Consider the following 22,213-nt stretch of genomic DNA (forward strand, 5'->3'; position numbering starts at 1 on the left):
ACAATATACTCTTCTGCCTGACCCAGTATTGTTGGTTTTGGGTTTTCTCATTTTTCTCTTTTGCTCTCATTTCATTGGAGGATCTCCAGTGGACTGAACAATTCCAGTCACCAGCAGTTTAACACAAACTGTGAATCTGGGCCCCAACCATTCTTACCCCCCTAACATTTCCATCAACCTCTCCTTCTCCGGGGGTAGTTTGATGGAATCAGTTCTGCGAAGGCAACTCTAGACTCTGGCATTGAACACCCATTTTTTCAGTGGTTTGAGTTTTGGGCTTAAAAATCAATCTCTTATTTTCTGAATAGCAGGAGGTAGGGACCATTTTGATGTCAGACTTTTGGTAGCTGGACATGGAGGATCTTGATACAGGTGGCTGTTCATAACTTTTGAGCCAGAGTGAAATTATTGGAGGGAGGACTTCTGGCTGCTGCTCTCAGTGGAGCCAAAGGAAGCTGCCCTCTCCCTAGGGACGCTGCTCATTAGAGCCCTGTGCATCACAGTCTCAAGGGGCCTCTGGCAGAGACGAGGGAGAACAGTGACTTCAGCTGAGTCCTGCCAGTGGCTAAGCAAACAATGGTTTAAAAAACTCAAGGTCCCAGATGGCAGCATTTTATGTTTTGATCTGTTTGTGTTATATAGTGTTTTTCCCTCTTTGGAACTTGTGTTGTTGATAAGATGATTACTTTTTAATTAAAATGAAAAAGGAAATGTGTCGTCTTTTTGGAGTGTGACTACCTGCAGGACCTCTTGGGGGCATTCCCTCTGAGGGTTGGCACGTGAGGGTCCCTGGAAGCACTGACTAGTTTCAGTCTGCTGTGAGGCCTGCTCCTCCTTGTCCTCAACCTGTGCTCAGGCCTCGAAACCTCTTTTAACCCTAGCTTCTCGTCAGCTCACCTAGTTAGCAGCTTTAATAACAGTTCGGAGCAGAAGCCTGCTGGCGAATTATAATGTTGTTAAACATCCTTGTTTGTGGTAGACTTTCTGTGTGTCAGCAGGCTTGTCCTCTTATTCTAGGAAAGGAAAATAGGACCATGAGGAGGCCATTTCTGGCAACTGGCCAGTGGAGTGGGTTACTCTCCTGTTTTGGTTTCATCTCAGTTGCCACCCTCTGTTCTGCCCATTATGCAGGGAGTTGGGAGAACCATAGAGTTACAGAATCGGTAGGGGCCTTCAAGAGCATTTAATAATAGCCGGCCCACCAGGAAACGGTGTGGGTGTGTGAAGTGACTGGCACAAGGCCTCCAGTGGGTTAGGGGCCAAAATACAGACAGCACTGAACCTGACTGATCCCTACTTACTAGCTCACGGGGTGATGCTCGTGCAGTGTTCTCTCTGCCCCGGCTGCCAGTTCCTCGTCCCTTGAGGACAGGGCCTCAAACTGTCAGTAGCTAACGAGGCACCCAGACCTGGGGGCTCCGCCCATCCCTCCTCTCAGGGAAGGTCAGTGTTTCTGATAGTCCGGGGTCCTCCTGGAGAGCCACGCTGAGTAATCCTCTTCCCAACTACTAATTCTTCCCTCGTATGTCCAACCAGCACACCTCAGGCTGTGAAGGGTATAATAAAATTATTTTTATTGCATTTTGTGCAGACAGGAGTCTAAAAAATACAGTAAAAGCTGTAAAGCAGTAAATGGGAGCATTCAACAGTAAAGGAAAGACCAACCCTCTCCTTTTCATATTGGCACAAAAAAACACAAGGTCAGTACTGAGGCAGAATGCGGAATACTGAAACACTGAAAATTAATGGCAGGCCTAATAATAGTAATAAATACTCTTGATTTGGTTTGCAATCTCTCCTATTTACAAGGGTTTTCAACTTCATTGCATTGCCCTGCACGTAGATCGTCTGAAAACAAAAGCAACACTAGTTATCACTACAAGGCTATTGAAATATTGCACTCAGAATAAAAGTCACTTGGACATGAAACATCTAGCTACAATGATTATAAAGATAATTTGATGAATGACATGATAACATTCATAACAAATATTGCACATGTAGCACAGAAAACTTGGGTTTTTGTTGTGGGATGTTTGTTTTCATCCATGGAAACTGCTCTTTGCCAACCTGACAGTCTGGGCCCAGATAATGCAACTTTGGTTCCCTAATTGGTGTTGATACAACCCCTCCCCCTTCTGCCCAGCCCACCACTTCAGCCTGACTGCTCAGGCCCTCACAAGGCTAGACCAAGTTGTGGTTCTCAGAGGTCTTGTGGAGGAAGGGGGCAGGGGAGCTGGTGTCTATTATCTCCAACGTTGTGATTACTACCTGGAAGAGTCTATCCAGCCCCCTCATCAAGTCTCAGATGGGCCTTGGCCTGTCAGACATCCAGACCTACCTCCAGCCACACCTGACCCAGTCAGCCGGCACCAGCTCCAGTTCTTTGCCTACAGCTCAAAGGAAAGGAGGTGGTGAGGTCAGGAGTACCTAGTAGCCCCAGCTCTGGGAGCGGGGCCGGATGTCTAGGTGTGAAGGTCAGGGCCCTGGCGCTGGAGGTACTGGACCCAGTCAGTCCCAGAGGGCACTGGCAGGAGCATGCAGTGCCTGTCCCCCTTAGAAATGTGCCCTGGGAGAAGGGAACCCGGCCAATGCGCCGCCTCTACGGAGCAGAAGTGCCAAGGACTGCAGTTGGAGGAGCCAAAGGCCTCGGGTCCTAGATGGAGGAGGGCAGACAGGCGCTAGGTCAGGAACAAAGCACACCGGACTGCAGGCCCCGCGCAGCTAGAGGCCGCTGCCAAACAGCGAGGGCCCGCCCCGGGACGCCCGGAGAGGCGGCTAGGTCCCCGAGGCTGGAGCTGCCGAATGGGATGGGGGAGGGGGGCGGACTTCGGGGGCAGCGCTGGGACCTCCCGGTGGGTACGCACCTACACCGAAATCGCCCCCTCCTCCCTCACCAGTCCCAGAAAGAAAACTCCGGGTAGGGAACGCCCTCCAGCTCCCAGACTTGTCTTTGGCGAGGAACCATGGGATAGGGGAGCAGCCGACTGTGGAGAGGCGCCTGCTCCCAGCGAAGGCACCGGGACGGGGCTTCCTGGGTGGGGCGCGGCCTCTCCTCCTGCCCTGAGAAGCACCCCCTCCGCAATCCTGGCCCCAGCTTGCATAAACGCCGAGAAGAGGCTGCACGCGCCTCGGCAGCCGCAGTGGAAGCTCACGTCCGCGGGGAGGCGAATCCAAGAAGAGCTGGACGCTCGTCTCACCTCCGAAAGGAACCAGAGGGAAGGATCGGAAGCCAAGGGCGCGCGGACAGGGCGAGGCGAGAGCGGGGCGGGGTGTGGAGGGACCGGGACCAGGACTCCCGCCTGGGCCTAAAGCACTTTTGCTCGCAAGCGCTCGGATTCCAGGAAAAGCCAGCCCCCCGAGGCGCCGCCGCCGCCGGGCAGCCCGGCAGGGGAGCTCGACGGTGGCGAGAGGAGTCCGTTGCGCTTCTAGTCACGGAAGATGGGGACGTTAAAAACACACGCGATGTCTCCTGTACACTATGTATAGGCTCGGCGGCCCACGCTGGAGGCGCCGCCAGGAGGGGCGGCGGCGAAGGCCGAGCGTGGCCACCCCGCCCCGCGCCCGCCGCAGCCGGGAGCTGTGCCGGCGGAGGGCAGGGCCGGACCGAGCCGGGCTGGGCGTGGGGAAAGGAGGGGCCACGCGGACGACCGGGGTCCTCCAAGCGCCAGCTCCTCGCCGCGCCTCCTCCCGACCTTGATGGCAGCGTCTCCGCCTCCGGCGGTGGGGAAGAGGGCAGCCGGCCGCCGCCGGGGAGGCGGAGCGGAGCGGCGCGCCCGCCGGGCTCTGCGCTCCACGTGGAGGCGGCCCCTCCGAGTCAGCCCCGACGGACGTGGCCTCCGGGCGGCAGGCGGCGGGGAGAGGGCCAGGGCACGGGCACGGGGGCTGTATGTAAACGGTGGCGGTGGCGGGGGGCGCGGCGGGGGCTCCGGGCCGCGGGCCGGGCGCGCTCGGCCCGGGGGGCAGGTCCCGGCTCTCAGGAGTAGATAGTGATGACTTCGCGGCCGCCGCCGCGGACCAGCATCACGCGATCCAGGTGCTCGGTGAGGACCTCAAGGAACTCCATGTCTGAGCGCCGGTCAAGGACCAAGACCCGACCCCTCGCCTCCTCCGGATGGAATTGGACACCGTGGGCCTCCGCCCTGACCGAGGTGCTGGCCCTGAAGCAGGACCGGCTCCGTCTTCCGTCCCAGGGCCAGGACCCAGGTTCCCTGACATCCACCTCCCTCCCCCCCTCCCCCAATTTAAAGTCCAGGATACAATTTTCATCACCGTTGCGGTTGCGGGGAGGCCCAGGCATGTTGAGCAACACGAGCTTGGCATCCCGGGATTTCTTCACAATGACCTCGTTCAGCCGCACGGCCGTGTGCATGCGCCGCACGTTGGACTGGTTCCTGCGGGAGGAAGGTGCGAGGAGGGCACCCTGAGCCTGAAGGGCGGGGAGTTGGATCCAGGCCACTGGGCTGCTGGGCCCCAGTTCTTGCAACCAGGAACCACCAACCCCAGACCCCTCCTACCTGGGCTCTTCCGAGAGCCCAGAGGTCAGGGGCATGAGTTGAGGGGTCATGACATAGTGAGGAGAGTAGGGACTCTGGCCAACGCAACAAAGAGAATAAAAAATTCTGAAGCACTTACAAGTTCTCCCACTCCCTTCAGGAAACACAAGAGAAGCAAAGAGGAAGAAAAGAGAGGGGTCAGACAAAGCAGGGGAGGCCAGGAACCTGAGCCACGATCACCCACCCTGACTGCACCTTTCCACTGCCCACCCCTGGGAGTTCTGACCCTCAGCAATCAGGCCCGACCCCCGAGTCCTCAGATGGGGAGACCAAGACAAGGTGTGGGCTGGGTCTTCCAACTGCCAGCCCAGGACGCGCGCTGCATGCTGCTCTGCCCTGGGGAGCACAGACCCTGTGGGTTCACCCAGCCCTCAGCCCCCGGGCCCGTACGGCTTCATGCTGAAGAAGTCCTTGATGCCCTCGGATGAGACAGGACTGGGGCCCTTATTCTTCTCTGCCACGGACTTGTCCTTGGTCCAGGTGAGATGCACCTTGTCGGGATCTGCCTCTCCCTCCCCCTCAGGCTCCTCCCCCGGGGATGGTGTGCTGCTGGGGCAGCTGGGAGCACTCTGGTCGTGGATCAGCTGCACCTGAGGGATGAACAAAGGGCTAGCACATGACTCCTTCGGAGGCCAAAGGTTCTGCTCCCACTGGATGGGGCCAAACCACCCCAGTTGCATACCTCCTCTTCGGGCTTCTCCTCACTGTCACCAGCTGTCTCTTCTGGGACGTTGAGGCGGAGCCGAGTGTTGGCTGGATTCTTTCTCCGGATTGAGCCACGAGATTCGTCTGTGATGCTCTGGATCTAGGGAGCAACAAAGGTTGGTGCCAGCTCTGCTGTGAGTTACCACCGCCCATGCCCTGCAAAGAGCTACCACCAGAGCTGATGTTCAGGCAGGGTGCACGCTTTCGGAAACTGTACCGGCATTCGGGTACTGCTTCCATAGCAAACAGCTGCTGCCCACTGACCTGCCATTGCAACTCCTCTCCGGAGCCCCTGACCACCCTGCCACCCAGCAACTAAAGGGTTAACACCTGGGCCTGCAGGGCTCCACGTAGCACTGTGGTCAGTGTCAGCTCCGATTGGTCAGTGCACATGTACTATTTTTTTTAAATATATATTTCTTTATTGATTTCAGAGAGGAAGGGAGGAAAGAGAGATAGAAACATCAATGATGAGAGAGAATCATTGATCGGCTGCCTCCTGCACACCCCCTACTGGGGATGGAGCCCGCAACCCAGGCATGTACCCTTGGTCGGAATCGAACCTGGAACCCTTCAGTCCACAGGCTGATGCTCTATCCACTGAGCCAAGCCCGCTAGGGCCACATGTACTATTTTTACTATCACCCCTGGTTAACATTCTTGGGGGTTCATCCTTCCCAGCTCAAATGAGTACCCATCACTCATTCCCCTGAGGAGCCTTCAACCACTATCTGAGAAATATATTATCCACACCTGGGAGACCCATCAACCATGGCCTGTCATCCTGGCCTATAGCATCTGCCACCCATTCTCCAGGGAACCTGTCACCTACCGCTGAGAGCTTTCCTGTCCCCAGCTCCTGGGTACCGTCTTTCATCTCCCCAAATATCCTTCTCCCTGGGGTGGGACTAGTGGCCCCACATTACCCCCACCAGGAGATACCCCATACCCCACCCATACCCCATACAGGCTTATCATCATTAACCCTGTGAACCCATCCACCACACTCTAAATATCCATCTGTTACCCGCTCTCTGAGGGGCTATCACATGACCCCTCACACTGGCAGCCTGTCCACCATCCGTATTTAGGACCCACTATTCTCCCGTTGGCCCCACAAGTCACAGACAGAGAGCTAAGTCTGTCACCCATGCCACAGCCCCTCTACACCTTGGCTGAAAGGCTTGGTAGGTGCAGCTGCAGTGTGTAACTCCGATGCTGGGGAGCCCAGTGATGGGAGGAATAAGGGTGATGAGTAATGCTCTGAAGCATGCCAGCCCTGAGCCATTCCAGACCTGTGCAGACCCAGAGCTGGCAGCAGCTTGAGGCTCTGAGAGCCCATCCAGGGCAACCTCACCTCCCGCTCCCGCTCGTTCTTGGTTAAATGCATCTGTTTGAGGATCTGGGAACGCTGCTCCATCACCAAAGTCTTCTCGTAGGTGTAAGCGGAGATGTCGCTCTCATGCTGTGGGCAGTCAAGGTGGGGGCAGGGTGGTGAGGGAAAAAAGCATGAGCTATAAGCTCAGGTACAAGGCCAAGGGACAGGAGGCAGGCCCCTTCCTTCTGCCAGCTTGGAGCTTCCCTATCAAATGACCTAATTTAACCAACAGTTGTGGGAGGCAAGAACGATGCTCTTTGAAGACAATGCAGCTTATTCCCTCCTCAGTCCAGCACAGGACCAGGCACGTGAACTGGTGAATGAATGAATGAGTGGATTAATTAATTATCCAGGTGAATGGAAAGGGGAAGAAATAAAAAAGGAACAAAGGGATGAATAAATACACACGTGAATGAATGGATGGGTGAGTAAATGAATACGTTAATGAATATATGGGTAGATGAATGAATACACAGAAGGATGGGTAGATAGATAAGTAAACTGAGAATGGATGGATGTGAGGCTGTATAGTGTAATCCTAGAGCCAGCCTGCCTGGGTTCAAATCCTGGCTCTGCCACTAGTGAGCATTGTTGGGCAAATTACATAACCTTTCTTTGCCTTGACTCCCTAATCCATAAAATGGAAATGCTGATGATTGTATCTGTTTCATTGGTTGCTATGAGAACCAATATATGTACATATCATGAGCACTATTAAACATGGCTCGCTCTTTCTTTCTTTCTTTCTTCTTTTTTGTTAATCCTCACCTGAGGATATCTTTCCGTTGATTTTTTTTTTTTTTTTTTTTTTTGAAAGAGAGAGAGAGTGGAAGGGACGGGGAGAGAAACATCAATGTTAGAGAGACACATCAATTGGTTGCCTCCCATACTCGCCTGACTGGGCCTGGGGATCGAGCCTCCAAATGAAGGTACATGCCCTTGACCAGAATCCAACCCGTGACCCTCCAGTCTGTTCTATCTACTGAGCCAAACCAACTTGGGTGACATGGCTATTCTTTTTTTTAAAATATATTTTTATTGGTTTCAGAGAGGAAGGGAGGGAGAGAGAGATAGAAACACCAATGATGAGAATCATTGATCGGCTGCCTCCTGCAAGCTCCCCACTGGGGAACGAGCCTGCAACCTGGGTATGTGCCCTTGACCAGAATTGAACCTGAGACCCTTCAGTCTGCAGGCCAACGCTCTATCCACTGAGCCAAACCAGCTAGGGCTGACATGGATATTCTTATAAAGAAGAGAGGGAAGCAGGGAAGGAGGGAGGGAGGGAGGGAGGAAAGGACTCTTGGATGACTATGTGAGAGGTCAAGAAGCAGATGGGGGGAGGAATCCAGCATCATAAGATGATTGTTGTTGGGGTTTCCCTACTGGTGCTGGGCCAAGAGGAAAGAGGGCCCAGGGGGTGGAACTCCAAAACTTCAGGGGTGACTCCTGGGGACTCACCATTTCCACCACCTCGACCTCCGCAGTGATACGTAAATGGTACAGAAATGTGGTCAGGTCCTTCTTCATCTGGATGCTATTGTCATCCATCTGGGCCACAGTGAAGATACGCATCTTGCACTTCCGCCAGACCTGGAGGGGGGAAGGGGACCCAGAAAGGTCCAGCCCAGATGTAGTGAGGAGACCCAGGGCCAGAACCTAGAGAGGACCCTGTCCTCACCCTTCCCGCCCACCTTGCCACACAGACATGCAGACCCAAATCGTTAGCTCAGCGACCACTCCCTGCAAAAAGGCCCCTGCTTAGGTGTGGGTCCCCAGTTCCTAACACCTCGGAACGAAGGAGGCGATCACACCCCTTCCCAGGAGCTCACACGGAGGCTGGCCCTGGCCAGAGCCCATGAGCCTCGCCGACGAGTGCACACACGTGCACACGCCGTGCTCACCTTGTGGTGCCGCAGCAGGAAGGGCAGCAGCATAAGCATGCCTCCGTCGTGCACAATCCACCAGACATCGATGCTGCCCTCCGAGAAGCGCTCGGGGTTCCCGGGAAACATGGACACGTTCTTGGTGACCAACAAGGCCAGGTGGCCAGCTGTGGTTTCCCGGACCAGCTCTGGGGGAGGCCAAGGAGAGGGCCAGATGGGAAACAGTGACCCTGGTCCCCTCCTGCACCAGCAGCAGCCACAGGGGCTCCCAGCACCCAGCACCCCACCCCGCCCCACCCGCTCCACCTTGGCCTTGGGCTGAGTAGTCAGAAAACCAGCAACTACCTGGGCCTCATCACGTATTTGCTGTTTGAATTTGGGAAAGCCTCTCAACCTCTCTGGGCCTGTTTCCCCAACTGCCCTTTCTGATTATTAAGCCGTCTACCATGCCTGGCCTCATTTAATCCTCCCAACCACCTTGTGACTATGATCTTCCTATGAAGGAGACAGAATAGCCTGGAGTTAAGAGTGCAGTCTCTTGGCTTACCAGCTGTGTGACCAGGAGCAAACTCCTTAATCCCTCTGTGCCTCAGTTTCACACCCCACAAATGGAGATAGCAGTGCCCTGCCCTCACGGGACCGCTGGGAGAATTAGACTTAGAGAAAGCCTCAGCTTGTCTGGCACACAGGACACAGTCTGTAAATGTTAGTTACTGTATTCCTGTGACCGAGGACTCTGATGCTCAGAGCGGGTGAGTTACTTGTGGACAGTCACACAGCCAGGAAGGACCAGAAGTGAGATTTAGGCCCGGGTTTCTGTGGCTTCAAAGCTGTAGCTCTTGCCCCTGCCCCGCACGGACTTCCTCCCAGCGCCGTGAGCCCACAGGACTCAAGACTGTCTGCTTCACACCTGAGTCCCCAGCACCCAGCACAGTCCCCAGCACATCGCCAGCTTTGAACACTGCCCCTGATATGCAGAACCCACATCTGTCACACCTGGAAAACTACCCCAAAGGAGGAAGAGAGAACCCACAGCCTCCCACCCAACCCACCACTGCCCCGCCCTCCCTGCCTTACCAATGAAGTTCCTCCACGTCTGATGATCCTCCTTCTGCCGCCAGTTGCGGGGCCAGCCCACCAGCACGGTGTTGTGCTGCAGCCCCCCGAGGCCCCCGGACTGAATCAGATGGGACACGCCATCACGCAGGTTGGAGGAAATCACGACCTGGCAGAAGCCTTTCACTTTCTCCGCCTCCATCAGACGCCGGATGGACTGGGGGTGGGGAGGGGACATCAGATAAGGACCAGCCTCAGGCCTCCCTGGCCCGCCCGGCTCCTTGCAGCCTCCCTTCCGCCATGGTCCCCTTTTCTGCAGCTCAGCTCTGAGAACGTCAGCTCTGGTGCCAGCGTTGTGCATGGCTCCCCATCACCTATGGCCCCCATTCCTTGTTGATCAGTCAAAGCTCTTCATGACGGAGCCCCACACCTCCCACCACCCAGCCATTGCTCATACCTCTCAAAGCTGCAGCTCTCACCACTGCCCCCCACTGACTTCCTGCCAGGGCTGTGGCCCTGCAGGAGTCAAGACTGCTAGCTCTCCCCCACCACCCAGACCCTCCCCACTGCCCGGCCCAAGTCAAATGTCACTTTCTTCAGGTACCATGCCCCCCACCACCACCCAGACCAGAGTGAAACCAGGCTCCTCTGCACGGCCAATTTGTTTAACAATTTTTTAAAGTTAGCATAATGATATGCATTTTAAATGCACATTCAATCTGCATTGAGGAAAGATTTATTACACTCATTTTACAGATGAGGAAATTGAGGCTTAGAGAAATTAAGACTTGCTTTAGGCCATACAGCTAACAGAGGCTATCATAGGGGTTCAACTGCAGGGGTCTGACCCCATCCACTGCCCTAATGTCAAACAGAAAGGCTTCAGTTCCTACCTCTGCCACCTCCTGCTGTGTGACCTGGGCAAACTGCCTAACCTCCATGAGCCTCAATTTTCTCATCTGTCAAATGGGGACTGTGAGAGCTACCTCATTTAGGAATACGGAGACTGACATGACATAATGGGGGTATACTGCCTGACAGGTGTAAACACTCAGCATTTTCTGTGCCTCTTGCTATTAGCCCTAGCATAGCACCTGTCACATCAGATGAGGTGAGCGCCCTCTGTGAATGTTCCATCACCTCACCCACCTATGACCGCCCTGGGGGCTGGGGTTTGGCCTTGTACACCTCCATCTCCCCTGTGCCTAGCCCAGTGTCTAGTGCATAGCACATTCTGAACAAAAGTGACCAGTGGCAGCCTCCAGCTCTGGGCCCTGACAGATGGGTGTGAATGGCCCAGAGAGGCAGAAACAGCAACTCTCACAAGCCCCTCCCCAGCTCACCTGGCCTCCGGCAGGCTCCCTTTGCTCTCTGGTCACAGCCCAAGGGGAGAGAGGCCTGAATCGCAAACAGGCCTCTGCTGCCCACCAGGTTCTGACACCTCTTAGTGCCTCTTAATGCCCCAGGCCACACCTGGCTCTGTAGCTGTTCTGTGGGCATAGACCAGTGGACGGGGACAAGAGCAAGCAGCATGGAGCCAGGAACCCGGGTTCAAATCCTGCCTATGCTTCCAGCCAGCTTTGTGACTTTCAGTGAGTTACTTTCCTTTTGTGCATCAGTTTCTTCCTGTTCCAAACATGGATACTCATCCTGCTGACTCCACTCCGTAAAGGGATAGAAAGAATCCATGGATGTGAAAACACTTTGGAAGGTTTGACTTCAGCAGGAAGAAGTCTGGGGTAGCAGTCCAGCAGTTTTAGTTTTTCTGTCTTTAGACAAGTGATCTGACTTCTCTACACCTCGGTTTCCTTATCCATAAAATGGGCCCTTCTGGCTCGGATGGTCTTTGGTTCTGTGAGTTGGATTCTAAGGAACTCACACCCTGAGCCCTTAGACCCCTCTTCTAAGAAAGAGGACAGCAAAGTCTGAGCCCCCATTGATCCCAAAGGTAGAAAGGAAGAAAGCGTGAAGAGTCAAGGACTGTCTTCCTGAGTGCCCTGTCCTTCCTCCCTCCCCACCAGGGCCTCCACTCACCTCCTCTGCCCGCTGGGCCTGTGGATGGTTGTCCAGAAAGGTGCCCTCAAGGACAGAGCCCACAATGGTCAGGCCTTTCCCTGCCTTGAGCTGGGAGGTCAGTGAGAGCAGCTGAGGGTGTACCACATTCTGGTCTTGGTCCACACGCACCAGCACCAGCAGCTGTGGCCTGAAGAGGATGCAAGGTCACATGATCCACCCACCACCCACCCATCACCACCCACCATACACCCATACAACTACACACCATACACCAGTGAGTTCACTAACCATCTGTCCTCTGTACCCCCATCCATTTCCTTACCTATATCCCCACCACCCATCCATCCATCCATCCATTTCCTTGAGTATCAACCCATTTAACCATCCACCCACCCATCCATCTCTCCATCTACCTCACTCATCCATACATCCATTCAATCACCCACCCATCTATTTTATCTTTCAGTCATCCATCATCCACTTCCATCTAAATTAATTTACCTATACATGCATTATTCACCTAATTACCCTCACATACTACCACCATTCGTTCACAAATCTACCTATGCAGCCAACCACCGTCATATGTATGTTTATCCACCTATGTATTTACCCACCTATTTATCTGTTCATTTATTTATTTCCTTTAGCTGTCTCATCCATCCAACCACCCATGAGTTTAACAGCATTCTCTAAGAACCTACTCTGGCCAGGCCTTCTGCTAAGCATTTGAGAACTCAGACAAATAACACGAAGGTCTGGTCTGGGGAGCCCCGGGTCAGTAGACAGCGTCAAGGACAAGCCAAGGTGTCAGGGCACAGTGCAGAGTTCCAGGCTTTGCTCTTGGCAAAGGGAGCTGAGGGGGTGAGAGGCGGATGGGCTTGCAGAGCAGGCGCTTAGAGAGCACCGGGGGTTGCGGCGGACGGGAAGGTGCCGGCTCCAGCTCTGCCTTCCATGGCCTCTGAGACCCACTCTGGTCCCTGACTTTCACATGAACAAAACGGAGATATTGTTATGAACCTAGAGGTTTCCAAATGCCCTATCACTCTCAGAGTGGATGGTTCCTCCTCTCCCAGAGCACATGCTACATGATGTTATGTTCATCTGTCTCTGGATGTGCCTTCTCCATGGAACTGTGAGCTCACTGTGTCCCCAGAGACCTGAAGAGGGCTTGGCACATAGCATGCATTCATACATTTTAAAAAATAACAGTGGAATAAATGAATAGATGAATGAGTGGATGAATAGATGGTCAGGAGGCTGGCATGGGAGTCGGTTTTGGAGAACAAATGTCTGGCACTCAGCCCAGCCCTGGTGCTGTAGGTGGGAAGGTTTCAGACGAGGCGGAGCTGGGGAGGAGGAGTCGAGGACACACCATCGTGGTGAGAACACCACTCAGCAGAACAAATCAGGTGAGGCAGGTCAGGGCCTGCTCCCTCCCTCTCCCTCCCTGAGCCTTCACACCTGCGCTCCCACCGCTCACCTCCAGTTCTTGGTGTGAGGGGGCCCTTCCTCCAGGCGTAAGAGGGCATAGCGAGCAGCGCTGAGAGACAGGCCTCGGATCCCATCACCCCACTCCTTCTCCGCCCTGGAAGCCAGGGCGTGTCAGGGAGGACAGTCCACACTGAAGTGGCCAGTCCCCCGGGCAGAGTCCTCTATCACAGGCTCAGAAAGGACATGCACGTCGCTCCTGCCACCTCCACTTCTCAAAGCTTCGGCCCTCCTTCTGCTCTTGTCCCCTATCTCCCAATCCCACCCCATGCCACCCCTCCTCCACTCTACCCCCACTTCCTGCCTCACCCCCAGCCCCCAACATCCCATCACCAGCACTCCTACCCCTCCTCACCCCTCCATCCCTCAGTCTCTCCCAGCCCTCCCCTCCTCCTGCACTTACCCACGGTACTCGATATACTTGTAGATGAGCCCAGCGATGAGCATGGCCACCAGGGCATAATACCAGGAGCAGATGAACATGAGGGCCAGGCAGAGGCTCATGCCCAGGAAGGAGAGTGTCCTAGACAATGGGAGAGAGACCCGGCCTCTGAGCTCTGGCGGGGCCATCACTGGTGCCAAGGCTCAAACAGCAAGACTCACAAGGGGCAGGGCCTGGGCAGGACCTGGAGACCATGCCCAGGTCTAGAGGAACTCGCACCGTCATCCCCATGAGCACCACAGGGATACGGGACCTTCTGAATGAGTGAGCAGCAACAGACAGGGCACCAGCCCATGCCCCACCCAACTCCTGGGTCGCCCCTCCCTGTCCCGGTGCCTTAGCCTCTGCCAGACCGCCTCACCAGATGGGCTCTGAGGCAGGTTTCTCTGGGAAGAGTTGGAGGCAGGATCTCCCAGGACGGGTGTGCCCCTAGCAAGAGGCACTGGCAAAGCAGGAGCCCTGAGATAGGAGTCAGGCAGCCTGGGTTCTGGTCCAGATACGCCATAGCCTTGCTGAGAGGCCTTGGGCCAGTCCCTTCTCCTGTGTAAGCCCCTGTCTCCTTTTGGTAGAACAAGCATGACATTCCTGCCCTGTCTCATGGGCCTGCTGTGAGAATGAATAGAATTAAAATAAAATGATCAGAAGAACCCCAGGCTGCACATAAGGGGCATCTTCTGGGCACCAAGCACTGCACTGTTCACAAGGGGCCTAGGCGATGGGAACGGTTGCTATCCCATTCCACAGCTCAGGAAACTGAGGTTTCCTCATCCAGATGGTAAGCTGGTGAGCAGTATGCGCAGGACGGGGCTACAGCTGAGGCCACTATGACTGTTACATTATTATTTGTGATTATCCGGAACCCTCTCTAGGACCTTTCTCATGCTAGTTGGGCTACAGAAGCTGGAGTTTGGGCTGCTTAGACCTGGAGGGGATGGGCTAGGGTGAGGTGGACATTAGGATGGAGATGAGAGGGGTTTCTGTGGGGTGGGCAGGGGGACGAGGCGCCCACCAGTGGTAATATCGAAAGCGTGGCCTCCAGTTGGGCGTCCTCAGCAGCGTCTGTACCGCACAGGCCAGGTTCACGAACATGTAGCACATCAGGAAGAACCTAGAACAGAGAGAGGCCCGGACGGACAGAGACTCAAGGAGGGGCAGAAGCAGAAGGGAAGAGAGGGAGAAAGGGCACAAGAAATTGGGGAGGTGTCCGAATCCTGTTCTGGTGCTTAGGAAGGGGTTCAAAGGCCAAACCCCGTTACAACACAGCCTGCTGCATGCGGGGGTAAATCTCTATATAACGAAAGACGGTTTCTATGACGGTGGGGAACCTCCTGGGGTTGTTAAAGCGTCTGGGTGGGCTGCTCAGGGTCACAGCTGCTGGATCCAGGTAGAGAGACCCCCGAGCTGGTGGGGAGGGCAAGAGGCCAGAACGCACATGGAGAGGATGGGGGCGACCTCATCGAGGGACGCAATGAGGATGCCGATCTCGCAGATGCAGGCCGTCAGGAGCAAGGCCCATGTTGGCTCTCCGTTGGCTTTGCCGTGGCCAAAGACCTGAGGACAGAGTAACCGTCATGGGAGCCTGAGGCCTTAAGGACTTCTTGTGTCTCCTCCAGTCTTGGGGACCAGTGCAGTAGAGGCAGAATCCCCTCATCAATGAGGAGGTAGGGACAGGATGCTGTATGTCTCATCTTTTAGCAATACCCAAGGGGATGCGGGCTTTTGCTGTATCTCACCCACACTGACATTGGTACCCAAGTGCAATGAAGTTCAAACGCTCCCTTAAGGGGAAAAAACAGATGGGAGAAGAACTACAGGAGACCAGCAAGAGGCCATGACTGTGTGCGCCATAAATCTTTTTTTTAGCATCATGGAGAGAGCTGCCCCTTTCTTGCCCTTTGGCCGCCTCCTTGAATCCCTGCCTGATCACTAGGCCAAAGGAGGGCCATTTATTTTTCCCCTAAGAGCAGACAACTCTGTCCAAAAAGATGGCATTGACCATGGGCCAAATCCCAAATAAGGCACAACCATTCTTCTTAGTGGCAGCACAGAGCAGAAGGGCCCCAGAAGGCAGTTCAAGGCTTGTTGTGGCCCTGGCTCGCCCTGTAGCCTCCCTGGGCAGGGGTCTGGCCGACTGGGATAGGCAGGGACTGTTCTCTCCACACTCTGCCACCCCCCTCCCCCCCCACTGACCTGCAGGAAGGGCACTATGCCATCACGAGAGATGGCCTGCAGCAGGCGGGGGGCCCCTGTGAGGCTCTGCAGCCCGGCCCCACAGGTGGAGAAGAAGGATCCGATGACGATAACCCAGGGGGAGGGCCAGGCCAGCGTGCCCACCACCAGGTTGCCACTCACAGCTTCACCGAACCTGGAATGAAGCAGCGACAGGACAGGAGATACTGGGTGAGCGATGCCACCTGGATTTCCAGGGCAGGTCTCCCTCGCCAACTTCAGAACCAACTCTGTGCCCACGGCAGAGCTGGGCTCAGTAGGGGCAAAGGGAGAGACAAAGCCCCTAATGTCCTGGGCACCTTCTGTCTGCATGACCTTGGGTAAGTCACTTCACCTCTCCTTGCCCCACTTTCCTCACCTTGTAAGACAAGAATCATTACAAACCCGTCTCATACAACAGGTGAGAGGATAGGCGATAACACATGTAAAATGCTTAGCACCGTGCCTGGAACATGGCACTGATAGTGATTCGAGTAAAGGTCAGCTGTGAAAGCTTATGTTATCCTGGGCAAACCTCTTCACCTGGTAGAACCTTTCCATCTGAAAAATGGGGGCTCTAGCCTCATCATCCGGTGATGGTATGTGATGTGAGAATCAAAGAAAAGCATTTTCTAACAACGATATTGTCTAAAAATGGAAGATCAGTAGGTGCAGAGCCCTGTCCCTGAAATGTGCAAGCAGAGGTACGCTCAGATGGGCCGCTGCTGAAGGACTTCAAGGATCAGATGATGGGTTTTACTGATGACCTGCGGAATCCCTTGCAATCTGTGGGAGGTGTCCAATTAAATAAAGTGAGATAAGTGGAGGTTAAGTTGCCCTAAACGCTAATAGGTGCAATATGTGCAAATCGTCCATTTGGCCAGGTCACTCCTCTACTTAAAACCCTCCAGAGTTTCCTCCATTTTTTGTAAAATAAAGCTCCAATTTACTGGTACCAAAAACCAGGCCTCCAGGACTGGGTCCATCGTAAGCCTCCAGCCTCATGTCCCCCATTCCCCACCTTACAGAAGCCAGGATGGGAATGCAGAAACGACTTCCGGGACAGGGCTGCCACCTGCCCTCCTGGTGTGTATGCACCCGCCCTTCAGAAGGGAATGCTCCTGAAGCTCTAACTGCTCACAGCTACAGGCACCCAAGTGCAAACACGCGCGCACATACACATGCAGCTGTTTCTCTCCTCCACCTTTACTCATGCTGATCTCCCTGCCTGGAATGCCTCCACGCCCCCCCCCCCCGCCCTGCCCCCCTGCCCCCCAGCCATCTAAGCAATCTCTGCTCAACATTTAAAGTGGGAAGGATAAATGAGAAAATGTGTATAAGGCATTTCTAGAATCACCTCCTCCTCCTGCCCTCTGAGGACTGGATCGCAGCCCCAGAGCCGTGTGCCGTATTTTCTCACCACCCCTACTGCTCTGCACCCCAGGTCTGTTGGAAGTACAGCTACCATCCCCAAAGAGCTCCGTCAGGGCGGAAATCCTGGCTTATCTATCTTTGTTAGCCCCGGAACCCTGGACAGTGACCAACACATAGACATCCAGGAAACATTAAATGAATGAATAGATTTTAAAGAAAAAGAAAAGGAAAGTGTCATTATCCTAAAGGAAATGAGGCACCATTCAAGCTCCTTGAGCTGGAGTGACATGAGAAAGATAAAATACGGTGTAAGTTGGCAAGCAATTGCCCTTGACCCCCCTCCCACAAGGCCCCTTGCACAGGGTCAGCGCCCCTGTCAGGTCTGTTTCCCAGAACTGGGCCCTGTACTCACGCCCCAGGATCAGTCCTGATTCCCTTACTTACTTGTCCCGCAGGACGACCCCCTCAATGCAGGCTCCAAACAGAATAACGGAGCTGATGTCTGGAGCAGAGAATGAAGGAGAATTCCCAGCGTGGCGTCCCCCTTCACCACCGCAGCTCCTGAGCCAGCGATGAACCAGCAACCGCCCCCTCTCCAGCCCTCCCGGCCCACGGTGGCCCCGGCCCAGCAGCACAGGATACAGACAGCGGAGGTGGTGGCAATGGCCAGGATGGTGCCCGTAGGAATTGACTTCTGGGCATCCCGCAGGTCCCCGGAGCGATTAGAACCAGCCATGATCCCTGTGAACAGAGCAGCTAGGACAGGAGACCAGACAGACTGGGAAGAAATTACCCCAGCCTCGGAGTCAGGAAGCCTGGGGTCTGGGCGTGGCACATGGATTTGCATGAGGACTGGGGCAGTATCCTCGGCTTTCCATGGCCTGAATACCCTGATCTGTCCAATGGGAACTGAACTGTGACTTCTGCCTGTGTGATGGGGGCTTTAGACTAAGACATTCCCCCACGTTATCGTTGACCGTCCCCTACCCACTCACTCCCAGGCACAGTCCTCCTCCTCCAAGCTCCCCTTCACCTGTGACTGAGGGGAAGTAGATTCCAACCAGCAGAGTGAAGTAGGAGGTCATATCACTGAAGACATAAGGATGGTCCATGTCGATAAGGGCGCCATCAGCCAGGCCCACCGAAGGCATCCCACGCTTCTCCACAATCACCCCCTTGGCCAGGTAGGAGCTCCACAGGTTCTCTGTGGGGGAGACGGGATGCTCAGGAGAGACGAGGAGTCAGAGTGTCACCACTTTGGGGCCAGGAGGTGGGGTGGGCAAAAGGAGGGCCAAGGTCAACCACCTCTCATCCCCCTTGGCTCTGTTTTATTTCTACTAACATGTCCTAAGCTCCTGATTTGGACCAGGCCACATGCAGGGGCTTTGCACCTGCGTCAGATTTGGTCCTTGCTCTCAAATAGCACTGTCTACTGGGGCAAAAAGACACACCTATCTCGGACTGATTCAATATCCCAAACTGATCTCACACCCACCCACCCCAAACCAGCTCCTTTCCTGGATCCCTTAGCTGGGTCAGTGGCACTAGCATCAATTCAGACACCTTGGCATTGCCCTCAACTGCTCCCTCTCCCCATCTCCATTTCAAACCCCTCACCAACTCCGGCCCATGACTCCTCCTAAATATTTCTCAAATATACCATTTCTCTTCTTTCCAGGATTCCTCCACTTTGGCACTATTGGGACCAGTTAATTCTTGGTTATGGAGGGCTGTCCTATAGCATTGTAGGATGTTTAGCATCATCCCGAGTCTACACATTAGATGCCCATAATAAGCCTCCAGTTGTGACCAGAACTGTCTCCAGACATTGCTACATGTCTCCTTGGTGCGCAGAACAGACTTGGGGAAAACCACTACTCCATTCCAGACATCCCTCCATCACTCTAGGTCAGAAAACCATCGTCTCTCACCTGGACTCAGTGTAGCCTCCTCTTGGATTCCCTGCCTCTGGTATCTCCCCATTTTAGCCCATCCACATTAGCAGCCAGAGTGAACCTTCAGAAATGACAAGGTGGCCATGTCCCTCACTTACTCCAAACCATTTGGTGGCTCTTCATTGCCCTCGGGACATAGTCCAAACTCTTTGACATAGTTTCCGAGACCCACCACAGTCTGGCTCGTGCTGGCTTCTCTGACATCATTTCTTGCCCCTCCTTCTTTTTCACTTTATGTCCCAGTCATTCCAAATTACTTGTGGTTGGAAGGACACAATATGCTCTTCTGTGTCTGCACGCTTTTAGGCAAGCTGTTCTTCTGCCTGTGATGTCTTTATTCCCCTAATATCACTGAAAATCTCTTATTTGTCCTTCAAAAGCTTTCTCAGATGAGTCCAGGAAGCCTTATCTTACCACCTTATACATACAACCACTCCCTCTCCTGGGAGATCTCTGTTCATTGAATGCGCATCTATGCATATTTGCTAATACATCTGTGTCTGCCTTTAGACTCCTTGAGGCCAAGGCCTGTGACTTATTGATGTTGCATTCCTGGTGCTTAGCACAGTGCTAGGCACTTGTTAAGTCGATGGCTTTCTTTTCTATTAAGTGATGGGCTACTCAAAGGCTTCTTTTCATCTCTACCCCTTCCTGGTCCCAAGAACAGAACATGACCCAGAGTAGGAGATCAATTAAAACTGATTGAATTTAACTGAATCCCAGGTAGAGTCTCTTAATCCTAACTTTTTAACCCACAATCCCTGCAGCGTTCCCTGGACACCAGCCCTCTTCCGTCCCCCAGACCTTTGATGAGGCCACTAGCAGCGCCAGGAATGCCCTGGATCTCCGTGACGTTGTTTTGGGTGAAGTACTCATCACAGGTGGCATTGAGAAAGCGAGAGGAACAGAAAAGGCCCCAGAGCTGTGTGGTCACCGTCTCATTTCCTTCCCAAGCCAGCTTGGCACAGACATCAAAGCCATGGTGAGACAGTGTGCGGTTCCCCAGGAGGCAGATCCTAGGGAGAGAGACAAGGGAGGACGGTGGGGAGGGACATAACCTTGCTCTGGCTTCACAGCCGAATTGCCAGGGGAACTCTAAAAACACAGATGCCGGGGCCCAATATCCAGAGATTCTGATTTTATTGGGATGGAGCCCAGAATCGGCTTTTTTTTAAAGACCCCCCCCCCCGCCGCCCCCCCCCCCCCCAAGTGATTCTAATAGCAGCCAGGGAGCAAACCACTTTAGTGCAATGCTGCGTTTCAGCACCATGGACAGCAGTCTCTGCGCGCCGCCCTTCTGGGCAGTGGGATGTAGGGCAACCTGTCCTAGTAAAGAGGCAGGACCCACAGAGATCTGAGCTCCCTAGACCTTCCCTTCTGTGTACTTTCCCATGATGGAGAAGGTATTTAACACTAAGTGGTTGCCCCATTCCAGGAGCTTGTCTCCACCCATAAAATGTTTCCCCAACACAGTGTTTATCCCTCCAGAAATCATTCCACTTGATTCTTTGTTCATCCCCACAGCAAGCATTTGACTCTCATAAGGGAAACTGTGCACAACTCCAGAAATATCATCCCACTCTGAATAGGCTTCCCCAAAACTAGAAGGTATTTTCCCTCTCAAGGGAGATTGCTCTAAATTCACAACTACCCTGATTCTGAGAGATGGGGACAAGGGTTGGCATAGGGTGGTGTGCAGACCATGAAACTGGGCCATGGAGGAGGAGGACGATGCCTTAGGCTCAGAGTAGCAGCACTTACGGGAAGTAGGGCGGGTCAAAGGCAGATTTGATGACCCCAGCATAGATGGCCAGGATGGAGAGGATGACACAACCCAGGAAGACAAGGGCAAACTTGTTGACATACTTGACACCCACAAATACCACAGTGGCCATACAGGTGAGCACACAGGTGCCATATACACGCATATTGTTCAACATGGCTGAGGCCTCCCCGCTGGCATCTTCTGCCTTAAAAATGGCCATAGCTGGGAAGAGGTAAGCCTGTGAGAAAGGGGCAAGGAGGTCAGGCAACTAACCCAGTAAGAACCAACTGAGAATCACCCCAAGAAAATAACCTGATGTGCAGTCAGGGATTTGGAGAAAAGATTCCAGTCACAGCAAATTTACAGTATGCAAGACTAGAATGACATCCACTGATAAGGGAATGGTTAAGAAAATCATAGGCTAGCCTGCAAGGTTTATTACACAGTCATTAGAAATGATATTGCAGCCCAGCTGGTGTCTCAGTGGTTGACCTATGAATCAGGAAGTGACAGTTCAATTCCCTGTCAGTGCACATGCCCAGGTTTTGAGCTCCACTCCCAACAGGGGGATGCAGGAGGCAGTCAATCAATGATTCTCATCACTTATGTTTCTATCTCTCTCTCCCTCTCCCTTCCTCTCTGAAATCAATTTAAAAATATATTTTTAAATGGTATTGTGAAAATGTTGGCAGTAATTTTAATTTCTATTATTTTGTGATTAAGTATAAGTGTTAATAATTATATATTGTTTTTATTATTTCTAATAGAAAGGCAGAAACAAATTAGGTAGTCATCATCAGGAGATTGGGTGAATAAATTACGATATTCCCATATACACTATGGTGCTATTCAAAAGGATAAATGGGTTTATATAACTGACTCAAAAAGCTATTCATGTTATATTAGGTAAAAACAATCAAGTTTTAGAAAATGTGTTTATGATCTCATTTTTGTAAATACATATATGTACTCATACCTAAACATATAAATATATGCATAATAATGTATGTGTGTGTAGATACAGCAAAATATTAACAGTAGTTTTCCCTGAATGGTGAAAATGTGGAGAATCTCTTTTTTTTTTTGCACATCTGTATTTTCTATAATTTCTCTACTATATATTAATGTTTGTATTCTTACAAAAGTTATTTTCATTTGCAAATTATATGTACAAAGAGAGTTTTGAGTTATTTAGGAAAATCTGTACAGAATACAATATCACATAGAAAAAAACTGAAAAAAATACACCCAAATGTTAATGATTTTCTTTGGGCGATTGTTATTTCCTTTTTTACATTCTTTGATATTTTTCCAATTTATGCAAGTGGCAGAATTGCTTTGATAATAATTTGCAAATTATTTAGTTTTGTAAAAGTCATTC

General features: G+C 53.0%; 1 protein-coding gene across 2 annotated transcripts in view; it reads right to left on the reverse strand.

The window, feature by feature from the left end:
• Positions 1–3,773: 3,773 nt before the first annotated feature.
• Positions 3,774–22,213, reverse strand: part of SLC12A5 (solute carrier family 12 member 5) — a 36,100-nt gene continuing 17,660 nt past the window's right edge. For both annotated transcript variants that reach the window (XM_059706883.1, XM_059706884.1), the window contains exons 7-26: positions 20,829–21,070; positions 19,872–20,083; positions 18,146–18,316; positions 17,755–17,853; positions 17,557–17,614; positions 15,721–15,895; positions 14,963–15,081; positions 14,540–14,638; positions 13,492–13,611; positions 13,081–13,185; positions 11,616–11,784; positions 9,603–9,798; positions 8,544–8,713; positions 8,101–8,232; positions 6,619–6,726; positions 5,239–5,361; positions 4,947–5,146; positions 4,636–4,650; positions 4,261–4,394; positions 3,774–4,068 (exon numbers count right to left, since the gene is read on the reverse strand). In XM_059706883.1, the coding sequence (XP_059562866.1) occupies positions 3,977–4,068; positions 4,261–4,394; positions 4,636–4,650; positions 4,947–5,146; positions 5,239–5,361; positions 6,619–6,726; positions 8,101–8,232; positions 8,544–8,713; positions 9,603–9,798; positions 11,616–11,784; positions 13,081–13,185; positions 13,492–13,611; positions 14,540–14,638; positions 14,963–15,081; positions 15,721–15,895; positions 17,557–17,614; positions 17,755–17,853; positions 18,146–18,316; positions 19,872–20,083; positions 20,829–21,070 (2,739 nt within the window). In that variant the 3' untranslated portion in view covers positions 3,774–3,976. The remainder of the gene's footprint in view (positions 4,069–4,260; positions 4,395–4,635; positions 4,651–4,946; positions 5,147–5,238; positions 5,362–6,618; positions 6,727–8,100; positions 8,233–8,543; positions 8,714–9,602; positions 9,799–11,615; positions 11,785–13,080; positions 13,186–13,491; positions 13,612–14,539; positions 14,639–14,962; positions 15,082–15,720; positions 15,896–17,556; positions 17,615–17,754; positions 17,854–18,145; positions 18,317–19,871; positions 20,084–20,828; positions 21,071–22,213) is intronic.

This window comes from Myotis daubentonii, chromosome 8 (genome assembly GCF_963259705.1).
Source record: "Myotis daubentonii chromosome 8, mMyoDau2.1, whole genome shotgun sequence".
Taxonomy (NCBI): domain Eukaryota; kingdom Metazoa; phylum Chordata; class Mammalia; order Chiroptera; family Vespertilionidae; genus Myotis; species Myotis daubentonii.